Source organism: Salvelinus alpinus, chromosome 13, assembly GCF_045679555.1.
Source record: "Salvelinus alpinus chromosome 13, SLU_Salpinus.1, whole genome shotgun sequence".
Taxonomy (NCBI): Eukaryota; Metazoa; Chordata; class Actinopteri; order Salmoniformes; family Salmonidae; genus Salvelinus; species Salvelinus alpinus.
In genome coordinates, this window is record NC_092098.1 from 58454978 (window position 1) to 58477130 (window position 22153).

The 22153-nt window shown below is 44.3% G+C and overlaps 1 protein-coding gene across 2 annotated transcripts in view; it reads right to left on the reverse strand.

The window, feature by feature from the left end:
- Window positions 1-17401, reverse strand: part of alg9 (ALG9 alpha-1,2-mannosyltransferase) — a 52404-nt gene extending 35003 nt beyond the window's left edge. The window contains exons 1-4 of one of the 2 annotated variants that reach the window (XM_071339914.1): window positions 17173-17398; window positions 5759-5894; window positions 1084-1218; window positions 40-110 (exon numbers count right to left, since the gene is read on the reverse strand). In XM_071339914.1, coding sequence (XP_071196015.1) covers window positions 40-110; window positions 1084-1218; window positions 5759-5894; window positions 17173-17312 — 482 coding nt within the window. In that variant the 5' untranslated portion in view covers window positions 17313-17398. Of the gene's footprint in view, window positions 1-39; window positions 111-1083; window positions 1219-5758; window positions 5895-17172 lie in introns of both variants that reach the window. The other variant, XM_071339916.1, reaches the window with a different exon arrangement.
- Window positions 17402-22153: the final 4752 nt, after the last annotated feature.

Sequence of the window (22153 nt, forward strand, 5' to 3'; positions counted from 1 at the left end):
GACTGACACACACACACACGAGGAGGGACAGATACTGACTTGTAGAAGTAGAGTTCACAGATGCAGCAGGAGAAGGCCAGGACACAGCGCACAAAGTAAAACACCAGCACCTAAAACACAACGTCACAACCTCAACATCACACAACCACATAAACATCACATAATCACATAAACATCACATAACCACAACTCTGTGTGTGTGTGTGTGGATGTGTTTAACTATACTTGAAAACCAGAAGTCCCCACAAGAATAGTAAACGAACAAACATTTGACTAACTGGGGACATTTTGTTAGTCCCTACGAGGTCAAATGCTATTTCTAGGGGGTTTAGTGTTAAGGTTAGAATTAGGTACAGGGTTAGGAGCTAGTTTTAGGAACTAAAGTTTAGGAGCTAAGAGCTAGGGTTAGGAGCTAGGGTTCGTTTTAGGAGCTAGGGTTAGGAGCTAGGGTTAGTTTTAGGAGCTAGGGTTAGGAGCTAGGATTAGTTTTAGGAGCTAGAGTTAGGAGCTAGGGTTAGTTTTAGGAGCTAGGAGCTAGGGTCAGGAGCTAGGGTTAGTTTTAGGAGCTAGGGTCAGGAGCTAGGGTTAGTTTTAGGAGCTAGGGTCAGGAGCTAGGGTTAGTTTTAGGAGCTAGGATTAGTTTTAGGAGCTAGGAGCTAGTTTTAGGAGCTAGGGTTAGTTTTAGGAGCTAGGGTTAGGAGCTAGGGTTAGGAGCTAGGGTTGGGGTCAGAATTAGGTATAGAGTTAGTTTTAGGAGCTAGGGTTAGTTTTAGGAGCTAGGGTTAGTTATGGGGTTAGTTTTAGGAGCTAGGGTTAGGAGCTAGGGTTAGGGGCTAGGATTAGTTTTATGAGCTAGGGTCAGTTTTAGGAGCTAGGGTTAGTTATAGGGTTAAGAGCTAGGGTTAGTTTTAGGAGCTAGTGTTAGGGGCTAGGATTAGTTTTAGGAGCTAGGGTTAGTATTAGAAGCTAGGGTTCGTTTTAGGAGCTAGGGATAGGTTTAAGGGAATGCAAATGAATTGTGTCCCCCCCCACAAGGTTAGTTATACAATACTGTGTGTGTGTGTGTGTGTGTGTCTGTGTTACCTTGTTGGTCTGTAGGATGTGAGAGTGTAGTGAGGCGGGGAGGGCGTGCAGCCACAGGTAACCGTAGGAACGGATGGCGTTAAGCGGGGAATACTCCCACGTCTGCATCCCATAGCCATACAGCAAGAAGTGCATCTACAGAACAGGACATTATCACATGAGAGAGGGAGAGAGAACAAGGCTTTCTACTGGACAAATTTAGGTGGTTCCCTCTACGTTTGATTCCAAACTGTCACACCTACAGGTTGGGTCCAATTCTGCAAGACGGAGTACTGAGAGTAGGTGGACGGCTGAATACATCTGCTATGACAGAGGAGGCATCCAGCTATTATGTCTTAGGACCTTCGAGTTGATACTCTTATTCTTCAACACATCCACAGAGAAGTTCCTGTTCCAACAGGTGAATTATAATGGCCCATTCTAAATCAGAACTAGTTTCACACATATATTACTTTGGTATATGTACAGACAAGATTAAACGAAGAATAGACTGATGGGTGACAACATTATGACCTGTAAATGATGTATTATCACCTGTGAATGATGTATTATGACCTGTGAATGATGTATTATCACCTGTGAATGATGTATTATCACCTGTGAATGATGTATTATCACCTGTGAATGATGTATTATCACCTGTAAATGATGTATTATCACCTGTGAATGATGTATTATGACCTGTGAATGATGTATTATCACCTGTGAATGTTGTCCAGCGTGTGGAGTCTAAGGCAAGAAACAGCACGCCTTTTTTTTGCAAAGTATTAAAATCATAATCACACACACACACGTGGCCTAGCCCATAGGCCTAACTGTTTTGATAAGGTTTATATCACAACTAAAGTGGCTAAATAGAGCGTATGTTACCCCTTGGCAGCGTTATCAGAAAGCACCATGCTTTTTTGTTCTGCCACCAGAGTATTTTAGCTACACAGATAAATTATTAGACTGTATTAGTGATTTGAAATAGTTGGATGGCTCACAACTTCCTCCAGCTAAATCAAGACAAGACCGAGGTACTTATTGGAGTCAAAGCACAGAGAGAATCTAACACATTATAATTCATGGGAAATATAGATAAGAGGTAAAAGCTGTTATTTAAGATTCTGAACTCAGTTTGGAATCCCACATCAGGACTGTGACAACAGCTTTTTACCACCTGAGGAACATTGCCACGGTGTGGCCGTTTCTCTCTCAGGCTGATACAGAGAGACTCATCCATGCTTTTATTACAAGCAGGCTTGACTACTGTAATGCTCTCCTGTCTGGTCTACCCAAGAAAGCCATTGGTTAAATGCAAACCCTACAGAATGCTGCAACACAGGTACTGACCAAGACCAGACGGAGAGCACACATTACACCGGTTTTAAGGTCTCTGCACTGAATGCCTGTGGGTTTAAAAATACATTTTAAGATACTTCTATTGGTTTAATAAGTCAATACACAATTGTGCACCCCAATACATGTCACACATGCTTTTAAGTTACAGTGCATTCGGGGAAGCATTCAGACCCATTGACTTTTGTTACGTTACAGCCTTATTCTAAAATTGAATAAATTATTTTTTCCCCCTCAACAATCCACACACAATACCCCATAATAACAAAGCGAAAACAGGTTGAGAAATTTTAGCAAACGTATTAAAAATAAAAAACAGAAATACCTTATTTACATAAGTATTCAGACCCTTTACAATGAGACTCGAAATTGAGTTCAGGTGCATCCTGTTTCCATTGATCATCCTTGAGATGTTTCTACAACTTGATTGGAGTCCACCTGTGGTAAATTCTATTGATTGGACATGATTTGGAAATATACCCACCTGTCTATATAAGTGGATGAAGTTTGGAACCACCAAGGCTCTTCCTCGAGCTGGCTGCCCAGCCAAACTGAGCAATCGGGCCTTGGTCACTGACAGCTCCAGTGTTCCTCTGTGGAGATGGGAGAACCTTCCAGAAGGACAACCATCTCTGCAGCACTCCACCAATCAGGCCTTTATGGTAGAGTGGCCAGATGGAAGCCACTCCTCAGTAAAAGGCACAACAGCCTACTTGGAATTTGCCAAAAAGCACCTAAAGGTCTCTCGAACCATGAGAAACAAGATTCTGTGATCTGATGAAACCAAGATTGAACTCTTTGGCCTGAATGCCAAGCATCATGTCTGGAGGAAACCTGGCACCATCCCTATGGTGGAGCATGGTGGTGGCAGCATCATGCTGTGAGGATGTTTTTCAGTGGCAGGGACTGGGAGACTAGTCAGGATCGAGGGAAAGATGAACGGAACAAAGTGCAGAGAGGTCCTTGATGAAAACCTGCTCCGGTGCACTCAGAACCTCAGACTGGGGTGAAGGTTTCTATTTGTATTCATAGTGGATCCCCATTAGTTCCTGCCAAAGCAGCAGCTACTCTTCCTGGGGTTTATTATGGATCCCCATTAGTTCCTGCCAAGGCAGCAGCTACTCTTCCTGGGGTTTATTATGGATCCCCATTAGTTCCTGCCAAAGCAGCAGCTACTCTTCCTGGGGTTTATTATGGATCCCCATTAGTTCCTGCCAAAGCAGCAGCTACTCTTCCTGGGGTTTATTATGGATCCCCATTAGTTCCTGCCAAGGCAGCAGCTACTCTTCCTGGGGTTTATTATGGATCCCCATTAGTTCCTGCCAAGGCAGCAGCTACTCTTCCTGGGGTTTATTATGGATCCCCATTAGTTCCTGCCAAGGCAGCAGCTACTCTTCCTGCGGTTTATTATGGATCCCCATTAGTTCCTGCCAAAGCAGCAGCTACTCTTCCTGGGGTTTATTATGGATCCCCATTAGTTCCTGCCAAAGCAGCAGCTACTCTTCCTGGGGTTTATTATGGATCCCCATTAGTTCCTGCCAAGGCAGCAGCTACTCTTCCTGCGGTTTATTATGGATCCCCATTAGTTCCTGCCAAAGCAGCAGCTACTCTTCCTGGGGTTTATTATGGATCCCCATTAGTTCCTGCCAAAGCAGCAGCTACTCTTCCTGGGGTTTATTATGGATCCCCATTAGTTCCTGCCAAGGTAGCAGCTACTCTTCCTGGGGTTTATTATGGATCCCCATTAGTTCCTGTCAAGGCAGCAGCTACTCTTCCTGGGATTTATTATAGATCCCCATTAGTTCCTGCCAAGGCAGCAGCTACTCTTCCTGGGGTTTATTATGGATCCCCATTAGTTCCTGCCAAGGCAGCAGCTACTCTTCCTGGGGTTTATTATGGATCCCCATTAGTTCCTGCCAAGGCAGCAGCTACTCTTCCTGGGGTTTATTATGGATCCCCATTAGTTCCTGCCAAGGCAGCAGCTACTCTTCCTGCGGTTTATTATGGATCCCCATTAGTTCCTGCCAAAGCAGCAGCTACTCTTCCTGGGGTTTATTATGGATCCCCATTAGTTCCTGCCAAAGCAGCAGCTACTCTTCCTGGGGTTTATTATGGATCCCCATTAGTTCCTGCCAAGGTAGCAGCTACTCTTCCTGGGGTTTATTATGGATCCCCATTAGTTCCTGTCAAGGCAGCAGCTACTCTTCCTGGGATTTATTATAGATCCCCATTAGTTCCTGCCAAGGCAGCAGCTACTCTTCCTGGGGTTTATTATGGATCCCCATTAGTTCCTGCCAAGGCAGCAGCTACTCTTCCTGGGGTTTATTATGGATCCCCATTAGTTCCTACCTCCATCTGTAAATATGGTACTGAACTGACCCTGTATACAGTATGCTTACTTACTTTGCCGTGCTCTTCTTATATCTTGTGTTTTTGTTCTACCTTGTTATTTTTGGTATTACATTGTTATTGACTACTGCATCGTTGGGGTTACAGCTTGCCAGAAAGGCATTTCATTGTACTTGTGCATGTGACATAAAAATGTGATGCCTGCAATGTAAATGCTCGGCAGTGCATTTGGTTTGATAATTTAGTAGCTAGTGAGTTATAAGGCTAAGTGGTAAGAGAATCCCCTCCAGGATCACGAGCCTTGATGTCTAATATTTGATTTTTGCAGCAAACTGTGCGTAGCATTTTTGAGTTACTTGTATAGTTTAGGTCAAAGACCGTATAAAATGTTTGCAATGTGATTGTTAGCATTAAGTTAGCATTCTCTATGGGATTGTACATGTACTTGAAAGCATTTGGACTACAGAGAAAGGTTTGAAAACAGCGCCCCTTGTGTTCAGTGCCGGCATTACCAAATATCCCAGTACGGCACAAGTTTGGTATGAAGTTATGACAATCTAGATACCGCCGAAGCCTACTTAAAACATGTGTTGGTCGCGCACTGATGTCAGCGGCATCATGTAGCTTTGAGGTTAGAGGGTTGGGCCAGTAACCGAAAGGTTGCTGGTTCGAATACCAGAACCAACAAGATGAAGAAGAAAAGAAAAAAAAATCTGCCACTGTGCCCTTGAGCAAGGCACTTCATCCTAATTGCTCCAAGGGTGGCCGTGACCCCGCTCCCTGCGGGTGACTTTAAAAATATATAAATATTTTACCTTTAACTAGGAAAGTCAGTTAAGAACAAATTCTTATTTACAATGACAGCCTACAATGTCTCATGGGGAGTTGGGATATGCAAAAATACACATTTCCATTACACACGTGTGAGTAACAGGACAAATATAAGCACCACCCAAATAAATATTATTGCATTATTATTACTCACCGGCTCCCAGTAGTTGTAGGTCTCGTCACAGTCAGAGATGTTGCTAAGCAACGCTGCACAGAACCGGGCTGACAGGAGACATTTAAATGCCGTGGAACCTTCAGGAGCCCACACCTGGCCTCCTCTACTGACACACCTACACATACGCACAGACAGAGAGAGAGTGAGTCCTAATACAGCTACCCTCCACCAGACCCACAGAGCAGCGACTCTGCAAAGGTATCGACACACAGACAGACACACAGACAGACAGACAGACAGAGACACAGACAGACAGACACAGACGTGTCGTACCGGGAGAAGATGGAGCAGGAGAAGAAGGCAGACGTTTTAGGTGCCTCCGGCCGTGTCTTTTTGTTTGTTTATTTGCAACTTATTTTTGTACATAATGTTTCCGCTACCGTCTCCTATTACCGAAACGAACTTCCAGACATCAGGACAGCGATTACCACGGACTACCACGGACTAGCACAACTCGAGGAAGGATATACTGCTTCCTCGGGAACAGGCCCCAATCCCTGTGATCTGCGTGAAGAGAAAGAGGTGCCGAAGGGAGGGCTGCCTTCTGAGAATTCGTAGGCGATCGAATAAACACCCACCTCCCTCCATTCTGCTAGCAAACGTGCAATCTTTGGAAAATAAAATTGACGAGTTAAGCGGAAGATTAAACTACCAATGGGACATTCAAAAAACAAACATCTTATGCTTCACGGAGTCGTGGCTGAACGACAACAATATCAACATACAGCTAGCTGGCTGTTATACGATGTACCGGCAGGATAGAACAGCGGCGTCTGTTAAGACAAGGGGTGGCGGACAATGTATTTTTGTAAATAACAGCTGGTGCACGATATCTAAGGAAGTCTTGAGCTATTGCTCGCCAGAGGTAGAGTGTCTCATGATAAGCTGTAGACCACACTACCGACCGAGAGAGTTTTCATCTCTATTCCTCGTAGCTGTTTATATACCACCACAGTCAGAGGCTGGCGCTAAGACAGCATTGAATGAGTTGTATTCCGCCAAAAGCAAACAAGAAAACCCTCACCCAGGTGGCGCTCCTAGTAGCCAGGGACTTTAATGCAGGGAAATGTGCAACCAGAGGGAAAATAACTCTGGACCACCTGTACTCCACACACAGAGACGCATACAAAGCTCTCCCTTGCCCTAAATTTGGCAAATCTTAATTCTATCTTCCTGATTCTGGCTTACAAGCAAAAATTAAAGCAGGAAGCACCAGTAACTAGAAGCAGATGCTAAGCTACAGGACTGTTTTGCTAGCACAGACTGCAACATGTTCCGGGATTCCTCCGATGGCATTGAGGAGTACACCACATCAATCATTGGCTTCATCAATAAGTGCATCGATGACGTCGTCCCCACAGTGACTGTACGTACATACTAGAGGTTGACCGATTAATCGGAATGGCCGATTTCAAGTTTTCATAACAATCGGTAATCTGCATTTTTGGACACTGATCATGGCCGATTACATTGCACTCCACGAGGAGACTGCGTGGCAGGCTGACTACCTGTTATGCGAGTGCAGCAAGGAGCCAAGGTAAGGTGCTAGCTAGCGTTAAACGTATCTTATAAAAAACAATCAATCTTAAAATAATTACTAGTTAACTACACATGGTTGATGATATTACTAGTTTATCAAGCTTGTCCTGCGTTGCATATAATCGATGCGGTGCCTGTTAAATTTATCATTGAATCATAGCCTACTTCGCCAAACGGGTGATTTAACAAGCGCATTCGCGAAAAAAAGCACTGTCGTTGCACCAGCATGTACCTAACCATAAACATCAATGCCTTTCTGAAAATCAATACACAAGTATATATTTTTTAATCTGCATATTTAGTTAATATTGCCTGCTAACATACATTTATTTTAACTAGGGAAATTGTGTCACTTCTCCTGCGTTCTGTGCAACAGAGTCAGGGTATATACAGCAGTTTGGGCCACCTGGCTCGTTGCGAACTATGTGAAGACTATTTCTTCCTAACAAAGACAGCCAACTTCGCCAAACGGGGGATGATTTAACAAAAGCGCATTTGCGAAAAAAGCACAATCGTTGCACGAATGTACCTAACCATAAACATCAATGCCTTTCTTAAAATCAATACACAGAAGTATATTTTTTAAACCTGCATATTTAGTTCAAAGAAATCCAGGTTAGCAGGCAATATTAAACTAGGGAAATTGTGTCACTTCTCCTGCGTTCTGTGCAACAGAGTCAGGGTATATACAGCAGTTTGGGCCGCCTGGCTCGTTGCGAACTAATTTGCCAGAATTAGTGATGCTACCTGGAACGGTTCCGTATTTCACTGAAAGAATAAACATTTTTTTTCCCGAAATGATAGTTTCCGGATTTGACCATATTAATGACCTAAGGCTCGTATTTCTGTGTGTTATGTTATAATTAAGTCACTGATTTGATATTTGATAGAGCAGTCTGACTGAGCGGTGGTAGGCAGCAGCAGGCTCGTAAGCCATTCATTCAAACAGCACTTTCGTGCGTTTGCCAGCAGCTCTTCGCTGTGCTTCAAGCATTGAGCTGTTTATGACTTCAAGCCTATCAAATCCCGAGATTAGGCTGGTGTAACCGATGTGAAATGGCTAGCTAGTTAGCGGGGTGTGCGCTAATAGCGTTTCAATCGGTTACGTCACTCGCTATGAGACCTCGAAGTAGTTGTTCCCCTTGCTCTGCAAGGGCCGCGGATTTTGTGGAGCGATGCGTAACGATGCTTCGAGGGTGTCTGTTGTCGATGTGTTCCTGGTTCGAGCCCAGGGAGGAGCGAGGAGGGATGGAAGCTATACTGTTACACTGGCAATACTAAAGTGCCTATAAGAACATCCAACAGTCAAAGGTTAATGAAATACAAATGGTATAGAGCGAAATAGTCCTATAATTCCTATAATAACTACAACCGAAAACTTCTTACCTGGGAATATTGAAGACTCATGTTAAAAGGAACCACCAGCTTTCATATGTTCTCATGTTCTCCAACACTTTGTTTTTGCATTATTTAAACCAAATTGAACATGTTTCATTATTTATTTGAGGCTAAATTGATTTTATTGATGTATTTTATTAAGTTAAAATAAGTGTTCATTCAGTATTGTTGTAATTGTCATTATTACAAATATTTTTTTATTTAATTTTTTTATTTTTTATTTAAATTGGCCGATTAATCGGTATCGGCTTTTTTGGTCCTCCAATAATCGGTATCGGCGTTGAAAAATCATAAAATCGGTCGACCTCTAGTACATACCCCAACCAGAAGCCATGGAATACAGGCAGCATCCGCACTGAGCTAACGGCTAGAGGTGCCACTTTCAAAGAGCGGGACCGGAAGCCTATAAGAACTTCCGCTAAGCCCTCCGACAAACCATCAAACAGGCAAAGCGTCAATACAGGACTAAGATCAAATCCTACTACACCGGCTCTGACGCTCCTCGGATGTGGCAGGGCTTGCAAACCATTATAGACTACAAAGGGAAGCACAGCCGAGAGCCGCCCAGTGACACGAGCCTACGAGATGAGCTAAACCACTTCTATGCTCGCTTCAAGGCAAATAACACTGAAACATGCATGAGAGCACCAGCTGTTCCGGAAGACTGTGTGATCACACTCTCCCCAGCCGATGTGAGTAAGACCTTTAAACAGGTCAACAATCACAAGGCCGCAGGGCAAAACGGATTTCCAGGACATGTACTGCGAGCATGCGCTGACCAACTGGCAAGTGTCTTCACTGACATTTCCAACCTCTCCCTGTCCAAGTCCGCAATACCAACTTGTTTTAAGCAAACCACCATAGTCCCTGTGCCCAAGAACACTAAGGTAACCTGCCTAAAAGACTACCGACCAGTAGCACTCACATCTGTAACCATGAAGTGCTTTGAAAGGCTGGTCACAGCTCCGACTCTTTTCTCTGTATACATCAATGATGTTGCTCTTGCTGCGGGCGATTCCCTGATCCACCTCTACGCAGACGACACCATTCTATATACTTCCGGCCCTTCCTTGGACACTGTGCTATCTAACCTCCAAACGAGCTTCAATGCCATACAACACTCCTTCCGTGGCCTCCAACTGCTCTTAAACGCTAGTAAAACCAAATGCATGCTTTTCAACCGTTCGCTGCCTGCACCCGCACGCCCGACTAGCATCACCACCCTGGACGGTTCCGACCTAGAATATGTGGACAACTATAAATACCTAGGTGTCTGGCTAGACTGCAAACTCTCCTTCCAGACTCATATCAAACATCTCCAATCCAAAATCAAAGCAAGAATCGGCTTTCTATTCCGCAACAAAGCCTCCTTCACTCACGCCGCCAAACTTACCCTAGTAAAACTGACTATCCTACCGATCCTCGACTTCGGCGATGTCATCTATAAAATAGCTTCCAATACTCTACTCAGCAAACTGGATGCAGTTTATCACAGTGCCATTCGTTTTGTTACTAAAGCACCTTATACGACCCACCACTGCGACCTGTATGCCCTAGTCGGCTGGCCCTCGCTACATGTTCGTCGTCAGACCCACTGGCTCCAGGTCATCTACAAGGCTATGCTAGGTAAAGTGCCGCCTTATCTCAGTTCACTGGTCACGATGGCTACACCCACCCGCAACACGCGCTCCAGCAGGTGTATCTCACTGATCATCCCTAAAGCCAAAACCTCATTTGGACGCCTTTCCTTCCAGTTCTCTGCTGCCTGCGACTGGAACGAATTGCAAAAATCTCTGAAGTTGGAGACTTTTATCTCCCTCAACAACTTTAAAAATCTGCTATCCGAGCAGCTAACCGATCGCTGCAGCTGTACATAGTCCATCTGTAAACTACCCACCCAATTTACCTACCTCACCCCCCATACTGCTTTTATTTATTTACTTTTCTGCTCTTTTGCACACCAGTATCTCTTCTTGCATATGATCATCTGATGATTTATCACTCCAGTGTTAATCTGCTAAATTGTAATTATTCGATGTATTGCCTACCTCATGCCTTTTGCACACATTGTATATAGATTCTCTTTTTTTCTACCATGTTATTGACTTGTTTATTGTTTACTCCATGTGTAACTCTGTGTTGTCTGTTCACACTGCTATGCTTTATCTTGGCCAGGTCGCAGTTGCAAATGAGAACTTGTTCTCAACTAGCCTACCTGGTTAAATAAAGGTGAAATAAAAATAAAAAACATCAAAACCATTATCCCAGAAACACTAGACCCACTCCAATTTCCATACCGCCCCAACAGATCCACAGACGTCGCAATCTTTATTGCGCTCCACACGGTCCTTTCCCACGTGGACAAAAGGAACACCTAAGTGAGAATGTTATTCATTGACTACAGCTCAGCATTCAACACCATAGTGGCCCTCAAAGCTCATCACTAAGCTAAGGACCCTGGGACTAAACACCTCCCTCTGCAACTGGAACCAGGACTTCCTGATGGGCTGCCCCCAGGTGGTAAGGGTAGGTAACAACATATCCGCCACGCTGATCCTCAACACAGGGGCACCTCAGGGGTGCGTGCTCAGTCCCCTCCTGTACTCCCTGTTCACTCATGACTGCACGGCCAGGCATGACTCCAACACCATCATTAAATTTGCCAACGACACAACAGTGGTAGGCCTGATCACCGACGAGACAGGCTATAGGGAGGAGGTCAGAGACCTGGTCGTGTGGTGCCAGGACAACAACCTCTCCCTCAATGTGATCAAGACAAAGGAGATGATTGTGGACTACAGGAAAAATAGGACCGAGCATGCCCCCATTCTCATCGACGGGGCTGCAGTGGAGCAGGTTGAGAGCTCCAAGTTCCTTGGTGTCCACATCACCAACTAACAGACCAGCGCGTGAGAATACCAGGAAGGAAGATGGCGGACTGAAGTTGTTATGTAGAGCACCTCAAGATAAAAACTTAATATTCAATATCGGTAAATTAGACTAATTATTAGCACCACACAATCTGGTGGGTAATAACCTTCAATCTGGATATCAACACAAAACAGATCATAAGACTAGAGAAATGTATCTACAAATATTACGAAAACAAGCAACACCCAAACATGACGGAGAGTAAACGAAAATGTGACTCTTGTACAGACACAGACAATTTAATATTTTCACCACTGGGAATGGTAAAGGTCGAAACCGATCTGTTCAATCAATAAATGACAAACTGGGTATAGTTGAACTAGTCAGTAAGGATATAAAAGAGTTGAAGCCTCGAGATGAATGATGAAAAGATGTGACATTGGAGAAAGAGACAAACAAGCTAAAAGGGACAGTCAGTAAGATTGAAACCGAAGTGAATGAACTTAAAAAGGAGAACACCGTTCTGAGGGAAGCCTTACTTGACATTCAGACTAGATCCATAAGAGAGAATCTGGTACTTACAGGTATCCAAGAGAAGGTGTCATTGTACGCTGATGATTCATGTTCTCTTTTAAAACCACAATTAGAATCCCTCCACGGCCTCATAGAGGATCTAGATACTTTTGCTAACCTCTCTGGATTAAAACCAAATTATGATAAGTGTAAAAAAAAAATACACATTTTACATTACCATGTAGTTTACCAATAAAAATGGTGTGACGGGGATGTGGACTCGGTAAACAAATCCCAAAAGAAAGAAATGATTTCACTCCAATAAATTTTTATAGAAAGTTAGAAAAAAATAGATAAGATGTTGCTAGCATGGAAAGGAAAATACCTGTCTATTTGTGGAAAAATCACCCTGATTAACTCTTTAGTCATATCACAGTTTATCTATTTGCTTATGGTTTTGCCTACACCTAGTGACCAGCTATTTACATTTACATTTACATTTAAGTCATTTAGCAGACGCTCTTATCCAGAGCGACTTACAAATTGGTGCATTCACCTTATGATATCCAGTGGAACAACCACTTTACAATAGTGCATCTAACTCTTTTAAGGGGGGGGGTTAGAAGGATTACTTTATCCTATCCTAGGTATTCCTTAAAGAGGTGGGGTTTCAGGTGTCTCCGAAAGGTGGTGATTGACTCCGCTGACCTGGCGTCGTGAGGGAGTTTGTTCCACCATTGGGGTGCCAGAGCAGCGAACAGTTTTGACTGGGCTGAGCGGGAACTGTACTTCCTCAGAGGTAGGGAGGCGAGCAGGCCAGAGGTGGATGAACGCAGTGCCCTTGTTTGGGTGTAGGGCCTGATCAGAGCCTGAAGGTACGGAGGTGCCGTTCCCCTCACAGCTCCGTAGGCAAGCACCATGGTCTTGTAGCGGATGCGAGCTTCAACTGGAAGCCAGTGGAGAGAGCGGAGGAGCGGGGTGACGTGAGAGAACTTGGGAAAGTTGAACACCAGACGGGCTGCGGCGTTCTGGATGAGTTGTAGGGGTTTAATGGCACAGGCAGGGAGCCCAGCCAACAGCGAGTTGCAGTAATCCAGACGGGAGATGACAAGTGCCTGGATTAGGACCTGCGCCACTTCCTGCGTGAGGCAGGGTCGTACTCTGCGAATGTTGTAGAGCATGAACCTACAGGAACGGGTCACCGCCTTGATGTTAGTTGAGAACGACAGGGTGTTGTCCAGGATCACGCCAAGGTTCTTAGCACTCTGGGAGGAGGACACAATGGAGTTGTCAACCGTGATGGCGAGATCATGGAACGGGCAGTCCTTCCCCGGGAGGAAGAGCAGCTCCGTCTTGCCGAGGTTCAGCTTGAGGTGGTGATCCGTCATCCACACTGATATGTCTGCCAGACATGCAGAGATGCGATTCACCACCTGGTTATCAGAGGGGGGAAAGGAGAAGATTAATTGTGTGTCGTCTGCATAGCAATGATAGGAGAGACCATGTGAGGATATGACAGAGCCAAGTGACTTGGTGTATAGCGAGAATAGGAGAGGGCCTAGAACAGAGCCCTGGGGGACACCAGTGGTGAGAGCACGTGGTGCGGAGACAGATTCTCGCCACGCCACCTGGTAGGAGCGACCTGTCAGGTAGGACGCAATCCAAGCGTGGGCCGCGCCGGAGATGCCCAGCTCGGAGAGGGTGGAGAGGCTATCTATTTCAATTATATGAACAAAAATATTCAATTTGATTTGGAATGGCAAGCAGAACAACATTAAAAGGGGCTATTTATATAACGAATATGAATTCGGAGGGCAGAAATGATTAAATATTAAAGCATTAGACCTCTCACTAAAGGCATCAGTCATACAACAGTTATACTTAAATCCAAACTGGTTCTCTAGTAAATTGGTAGGAATGTCTCACCCCATGTTCAAGAATGGCCTTTTTCCCTTTACTCAGATGACAACTGCTCACTTTTGGTTGTTTGAAAAGGAAATAATCTCCAAAATATTGTTAATTTTTAAACAAGCCTTAGAAAGTTGGTTGCAATTTCAGTTTAATCCAACTGTAAAGACAGAACAAATAATACAACAAATATTGTGGTTAAAATCAAATATACTAATTGATAAAAAAAATGTATTTTTCGATGAAATGTTTAAAAAATGATTTTTGCGAATGATATCCTAAATAGGACTGGTAGAGTTATTTCACCTTTATTTAACCAGGTAGGCCAGTTGAAAACAAGTTCTCATTTGCAACTGCGACCTGGCCAAGATAAAGCAAAGCAGTTCGACACATACAACAACACAGAGTTACACATGGAATAAACAAACATACAATCAATATTACAGTAGAAAAATCTATATACAGCATGTGCAAATGAGGTAGGATAAGAGAGGTAATGCAATAAATAGGCCATGGTGGCGAAGTAATTACAATTTAGCATTTAAACACTGGAATGGTAGGGTGTGCAGAAGATGAATGTGCAAGTAGAGATACTGGGGTGCAAAAGAGCAAGATAAATAAATAAATAAATACAGTATGGGGATGAGGTAGGTAGATAGATGGGCTGTTTACAGATGGGCTGTTTACAGATGGGCTATGTACAGGTGCAGTGATCTGTGAGCTGCTCTGACAGCTAGTGCTTAAAGCTAGTGAGGGAGGTAAGAGTCTCCAGCCTCAGAGATTTTTGCAGTTCGTTCCAGTCACTGGCAGCAGAGAACTGAAAGGAGAGGCGGCCAAAGGAAGAATTGGCTTTGAGGGTGACCAGAGATATACCTGCTGGAGCGTGTGCTACGGGTGGGTGCTGCTATGGTGACCAGTGAGCTGAGATAAGGCGGGGCTTTGCCTAGCAGAGACTTGTAGATGACCTGGAGCCAGTGGGTTTGGCGACGAGTATGAAGCGAGGGCCAGCCAACGAGAGCATACAGGTCGCAGTGGTGGGTAGTATATGGGGCTTTGGTGACAAAACGGATGGCACTGTGATAGACTGCATCCAATTTTTTGAGTAGAATGTTGGAGGCTATTTTGTAAATGACATCACCGAAGTCGAGGATCGATAGGATGGTCAGTTTTACGAGGTTATGTTTGGCAGCATGAGTGAAGGATGCTTTGATGCGAAATAGGAAGCCGATTCTCAATTTAATTTTGGATTGGAGATGCTTAATGTGAGTCTGAAAGGAGAGTTTACAGTGTAACCAGACACCTAGGTATTTGTAGTTGTCCACATATTCTAAGTCAGAACCGTCCAGAGTAGTGATATACATATGCATACATAAACATTCATACATGGCCGATTAAATAAAGGTGAAATAAATAAAATAAATACAAATATGTATGGGTATGTACATGTATGTATATATATATTTATCAAAAAAAGATATGGGGGATAGAAAATGATGCAGATAATTAAATCAAATCAAGTTTATTTTATATAGCCCTTCGTACATCAGCTAATATCTCGAAGTGCTGTACAGACACCCAGCCTAAAACCCCAAACAGCAAGCAATGCAGGTGTAGAAGCACGGTGGCTAGGAAAAACTCCCTAGAAAGGCCAAAACCTAGGAAGAAACCTAGAGGAACCAGGCTATGAGGGGTGGCCAGTCCTCTTCTGGCTGTGCTGGGTGGAGATTATAACAGAACTATGCCAAGATGTTCAAAATGTTCATAAGTGACAAGCATGGTCAAATAATAATCATGAATAATTGAATAATTACAATGATCCACCCCTAAAAAAATATATAATAATAATAAAAAATACAAATAACATGGTCCAAGCACACCAAGACAGTCGTGAAGAGGGCACGAAAAAACCTATTCCCTCTCAGGAGACTGAAAAGATTTGGCATGGGTCCTCAGATCCTCAAAGGTTTCTACAGCTGCACCATCGAGAGCATTCTGACTGGTTGCATCACTGCCTGGTATGGCAACTGCTCGGCCTCTGACCGCAAGGGCACTACAGAGGGAAGTGCGAACGGCCCAGTACATCACTGGGGCTAAGCTTCCTGCCATCCATGAGGTGTCAGAGGAAGGCCCTAAAAATGGTCAAATACTCCAGCCACCCTAGTCATAGACTGTTCTCCCTGCTACCGCACAGCAAGCTGTACCGGAGCGCCACGTCTAGGTCCAAGAGGCTTCTAAACAGCTTCTACCCCCAAACCATAAGACTCCTGAACATCTAGTCAAATGGCTACCCAGGCTATTTGCATTGCCCCCCCCCCCCCTCCCCTCCCCCTCTTTACACCACTGCTACTCTCTTTTGTCATCTATACATAGTCACTGTAATAACTATACCTACATGTACATACTACCTCAACTAACCGGTGCCCCCGCACATTGACGCTATTGTCATTTTACTGCTGCTCTTTAATTACTTGTTACTTTTCTCTCTAATTCTTATCCATATTTTTTTTTTAACTGCATTGTTGGTTAGGGGCTCGTAAGTAAGCATTTCACTGTAAGGTCTACTACACCTGTTGTATTCGGCGCATGTGACTAATACAATTTCATTTGATTTGATGATCATCTCTGTGGGCTCCAGCTAATATAGATGAGAGGGGCTCATAACACGGAGCATGCGCAGTGTGGAGCGTCACTTGGAAAACGTCATCCTTAACATGCACTCTACTAGTCTCAGACTAGACTAGCTGTAAAACTCCAGGTACAAATAAATACACACTGACCTCTGAGTTACAAGACCAACTGTAGAAGCTGTGTCTGTCAGAGAAGAAAAGTGTATTTGTCAGAGGAGTCTGTTGGCTATACCTAAACTCAGTGTAGACGGAAGCAGCGGCTGACAGAATAAATACATTGAAGACGAGTGACAGAGATGAAGATAGCTAACTACTGATTGTGGCTACCTAGCTTCGAGACTGGCTGATACAACTAACTTAAAACACGTCCTGTCACGCTCAGTGTTTCACAAGCAAGACTCACGTTTAGCAACAGATGGGTTGTTTGTCACTGACAGTGCAGTGAGACAAAATTAGCTAGCTAAGTTAGCATTGACCCAATAGCATCCCATGGAACTGTAGCTAGCTATCATTACCGGCAAAAGGTACTGTACTCACTCAGTCCGTGTGTCGGGGGTTTTGGTCTCCTCTCCGGCCTTCTCCTCTCTCTGCACCCGGGTTTCGCTCAGTAGATTCCCGCTGTTAGCATCTTGTCTACTGACTCGTCGCGTTCTTTGCTTACCCCCCTTAGCCGCCATGTCTACTACTGGCGCGCCCGTGCCTCGCCCTTATTATGGTGTTTTGGGGCAAAAGGCACCGCCATGTTTAGTGATGGCAAGTAAACTAGTGTCGACTGCGTGCTGTTCTGGACATGCATGAAAGCTATAATTAAGCAGGAAGCCACGAGGAGGTATGTATATTATGGTGTCATTTCCGTTTCATAATTCAACAAAAACTAGGTGGGAATGTTGAGCGAACGTGGAGACAGTTGAGAGCACATAGAAAAATGTTGGGTGCCCATTCACCTGTGCTTGCACAGATGCTCTCAGAGTTTGTGCTATTAGTACAAATAAACATAACTGCATATTTGGACGCAGTTAGCTATTTTTCAGTGAAAGCGAGATAAATTATCAGATAAGAAATTACCAATAATCTAGAATTTTCTGTATTTCGGCTCGCATAATTCTAGACTATTATTTTATGTTAATCAGTTATGTGTATTGCATTATTATCTTATATACAGGAAGTGATTTTTATTCGCCCTGGCCAATAATTTTGTTGTACGTTAACGTTAGCGTGTTGGTTCCTGGAAGCGTGTAGGCCTTTTAGCTGTTTAAACATCTACTCGCTGTTGTTATAATTGATGTAAAAAATACAATCAATAATATTGTAACGACTCTGGGTTTATAATCGCGGAAATCGACTCTGCCGCACGAGCATGCTTTTGCGGCACAGTCGATAGCGCGCCGGACTTCGGGCTAGAAGGTCGAGGGTTCGAGACCTGCTCCCTGCTATTTCATTACAATATCAAATCAAATGTTATTGGTCACATACACATGGTTAGCAGATGTTAATGCGGGTGTAGCGAAATGCTTGTTTCCGACCATGCAGTAATATCTAACAAGTAATCTAACAATTTCACAACAACCACCTTATACACACAAGTATAAAGGAATGAATAAGAATATGTACATATAAATATATGGATGAGCGATGGCTATGGACCCTCTCTTTCTAAAATGATCTGCCAAAATTGTTGCCACCCCTATTACTAGCCTGTTCAACCCCTATTACTAGCCTGTTCAACCCCTATTACTAGCCTGTTCAACCCCTATTACTAGCCTGTTCAACCCCTATTACTAGCCTGTTCAACCCCTATTACTAGCCTGTTCAACCCCTATTACTAGCCTGTTCAACCCCTATTACTAGCCTGTTCAACCCCTATTACTAGCCTGTTCAACCCCTATTACTAGCCTGTTCAACCCCTATTACTAGCCTGTTCAACCCCTATTACTAGCCTGTTCAACCCCTATTACCAGTCTGTTCAACCCCTATTACTAGCCTGTTCAACCCCTATTACTAGCCTGTTCAACCCCTATTACTAGCCTGTTCAACCCCTATTACTAGCCTGTTCAACCCCTATTACTAGCCTGTTCAACCCCTATTACTAGCCTGTTCAACCCCTATTACTAGCCTGTTCAACCCCTATTACTAGCCTGTTCAACCCCTATTACTAGCCTGTTCAACCCCTATTACTAGCCTGTTCAACCCCTATTACTAGCCTGTTCAACCCCTATTACTAGCCTGTTCCACCCCTATTACTAGCCTGTTCAACCCCTATTACTAGCCTGTTCAACCCCTATTACTAGCCTGTTCAACCCCTATTACTAGCCTGTTCAACCCCTATTACTAGCCTGTTCAACCCCTATTACTAGCCTGTTCAACCCCTATTACTAGCCTGTTCAACCCCTATTACTAGCCTGTTCAACCCCTATTACTAGCCTGTTCAACCCCTATTACTAGCCTGTTCAACCCCTATTACTAGCCTGTTCAACCCCTATTACTAGCCTGTTCAACCCCTATTACTAGCCTGTTCAACCCCTATTACTAGCCTGTTCAACCCCTATTACTAGCCTGTTCAACCCCTATTACTAGCCTGTTCAACCCCTATTACCAGTCTGTTCAACCCCTATTACTAGCCTGTTCAACCCCTATTACTAGCCTGTTCAACCCCTATTACTAGCCTGTTCAACCCCTATTACTAGCCTGTTCAACCCCTATTACTAGCCTGTTCAACCCCTATTACTAGCCTGTTCAACCCCTATTACTAGCCTGTTCAACCCCTATTACTAGCCTGTTCAACCCCTATTACTAGCCTGTTCAACCCCTATTACTAGCCTGTTCAACCCCTATTACTAGCCTGTTCAACCCCTATTACTAGCCTGTTCAACCCCTATTACTAGCCTGTTCCACCCCTATTACTAGCCTGTTCAACCCCTATTACTAGCCTGTTCAACCCCTATTACTAGCCTGTTCAACCCCTATTACTAGCCTGTTCAACCCCTATTACTAGCCTGTTCAACCCCTATTACTAGCCTGTTCAACCCCTATTACTAGCCTGTTCAACCCCTATTACTAGCCTGTTCAACCCCTATTACTAGCCTGTTCAACCCCTATTACTAGCCTGTTCCACCCCTATTACTAGCCTGTTCAACCCCTATTACTAGCCTGTTCAACCCCTATTACTAGCCTGTTCCACCCCTATTACTAGCCTGTTCAACCTCTATTACTAGCCTGTTCAACCTCTATTACTAGCCTGTTCAACCTCTCTTTCGTATCGTCTGAGATTCCTGCTACAGACCTATATCTATACTACCCTGTCTTTCTAATGTCTTCAAAAGCCTAGTTAACAAACAGATTACCGACCATTTCGAATCCCACCGTACCTTCTCCGCTATGCAATCTGGTTTCAGAGCTGGTCATGGGTGCACCTCAGCCACGCTCAAGGTCCTAAACGACATCATAACCGCCATCGATAAGAGACATTACAGTGCAGCCGTATTCATCGACCTGGCCAAGGCTTTCGACTCTTTCAATCACCCCATTTTTATTGGCAGACTCGACAGCCTTGGTTTCTCAAATGACTGCCTCGCCTGGTTTACCAACTACTTCTCTGATAGAGTTCAGTGTGTCAAATCGGAGGGCCTGTTGTCCGGACCTCTGGCTGTTTCTATGGGGGTGCCAAAGGGTTCAATCCTCGGGCCGACTCTCTTCTCTGTATACATCAATGATGTTGCTCTTGCTGCTGGTGATTCTCTGATCCACCTCTACGCAGACGACACCATTCTGTATACTTCTGGCCCCTCTTTGGACACTGTGTTAACTAACCTCCAGACGAGCTTCAATGCCATACAACTCTCCTTCCGTGGCCTCCAACTGCTCTTAAACGCAAGTAAAACTAAATGCATGCTCTTCAACCGATCACTGCCCGCACCTGCTCGCCCGTCCAGCATCACTACTCTGGACGGCTCTGACTTAGAATACGTGGACAACTACAAATACCTAGGTGTCTGGTTAGACTGTAAACTCTCCTTCCAGACTCACATTAAGCATCTCCAATCCAAAATTAAATCTAGAATTGGCTTCCTATATCGCAACAAAGCATCCTTTACTCATGCTGCCAAACATACCCTCGTAAAACTGACCATCCTACCAATCCTCGACTTCGGTGATGTCATCTATAAAATAGCCTCCAACACTCTACTCAACAAACTGGATGCAGTCTATCACAGTGCCATCCGTTTTTTCACCAAAGCCCCATACACTACCCACCATTGCGACCTGTACGCTCTCGTTGGTTGGCCCTCGCTTCATACTCGTCGCCAAACCCACTGGCTACAGGTTAACTACAAGTCTCTGCTAGGTAAAGCCCCGCCTTATCTCAGCTCACTGGTCACCATAGCAGCACCCACCCGTAGCACACGCTCCAGCAGGTATATCTCACTGGTCACCCCCAAATCCAATTCCTCCTTTTGTCGTCTCTCCTTTCAGTTCTCTGCTACCAATGACTGGAACGAACTGCAAAAATCTCTGAAGCTGGAGACTCTTACCTCCTTCACTAGTTGTAAGCACCAGCTGTCAGAGCAGCTCACAGATCACTGCACCTGTACATAGCCCATCTGTAAACAGCCCATCTATCTACCTACCTCATCCCCATACTGTATTTATTAATTTATCTTGCTCCTTCGCACCCCAGTATCTCTACTTGCACATTCATCTTCTGCACATCTACCATTCCAGTGTTTAATTGCTATATTGTAATTACTTCGCCACCATGGCCTATTTTATTGCCTTAACTCCCTTATCTTACCTCATTTGCACTCACTGTATATATACTTTTTGTTTTCTTTTGTTCTACTGTATTATTGACTGTATGTTTTGTTTATTCCTTGAGTAACTCTGTGTTGTTGTGTGTGTCGAATTGCTTTGCTTTATCTTGGCCAGGTTGTAGTTGCAAATGAGAACTTGTTCTCAACTAGCCTACCTGTGTAAGGCCTGGGTGTCGGAGTGTGAAGTCAAGCGCAGGCAACAGCAGGTGCAATAACCAAATGTTCTTTAATGAACACGGAGAAAACTAGGCCACCCAACTAACACACTGGGTGACCACTTAAATAACCCCAGACACGGGAGGGGGAAACGAAAATAGTACAGCAAACACGATGCACGAAACAAACACCACCACTTACAAACAAACAATCCCGCACAAAGAAACGTGCGGGCCGGCTGACTAAATAAGCCCAACTAATTACACCCTCATACAAAACAGGTGCACCCAATAACCACATAGGGAGGGGGATAAAAGGATCAGTGGCAGCTAATAGGCCGGTGACGACGACCGCCGAACGCCACCCGAACGGGAAGGAGAGCCTGCCTCGGTCGGAGTCGTGACAACCTGGTAAAGGTGAAATGGTGGTAAAGGTGAATAAAGGTGAAATAAAAAATAAAAATATTACAATGAGGCGATTCCTGAGGGCTGCAGCCATATTAGAATGAGGGGATTCAAAGCCCATGGTGAAGTCAGCTGAAAACAAAGTGCCGT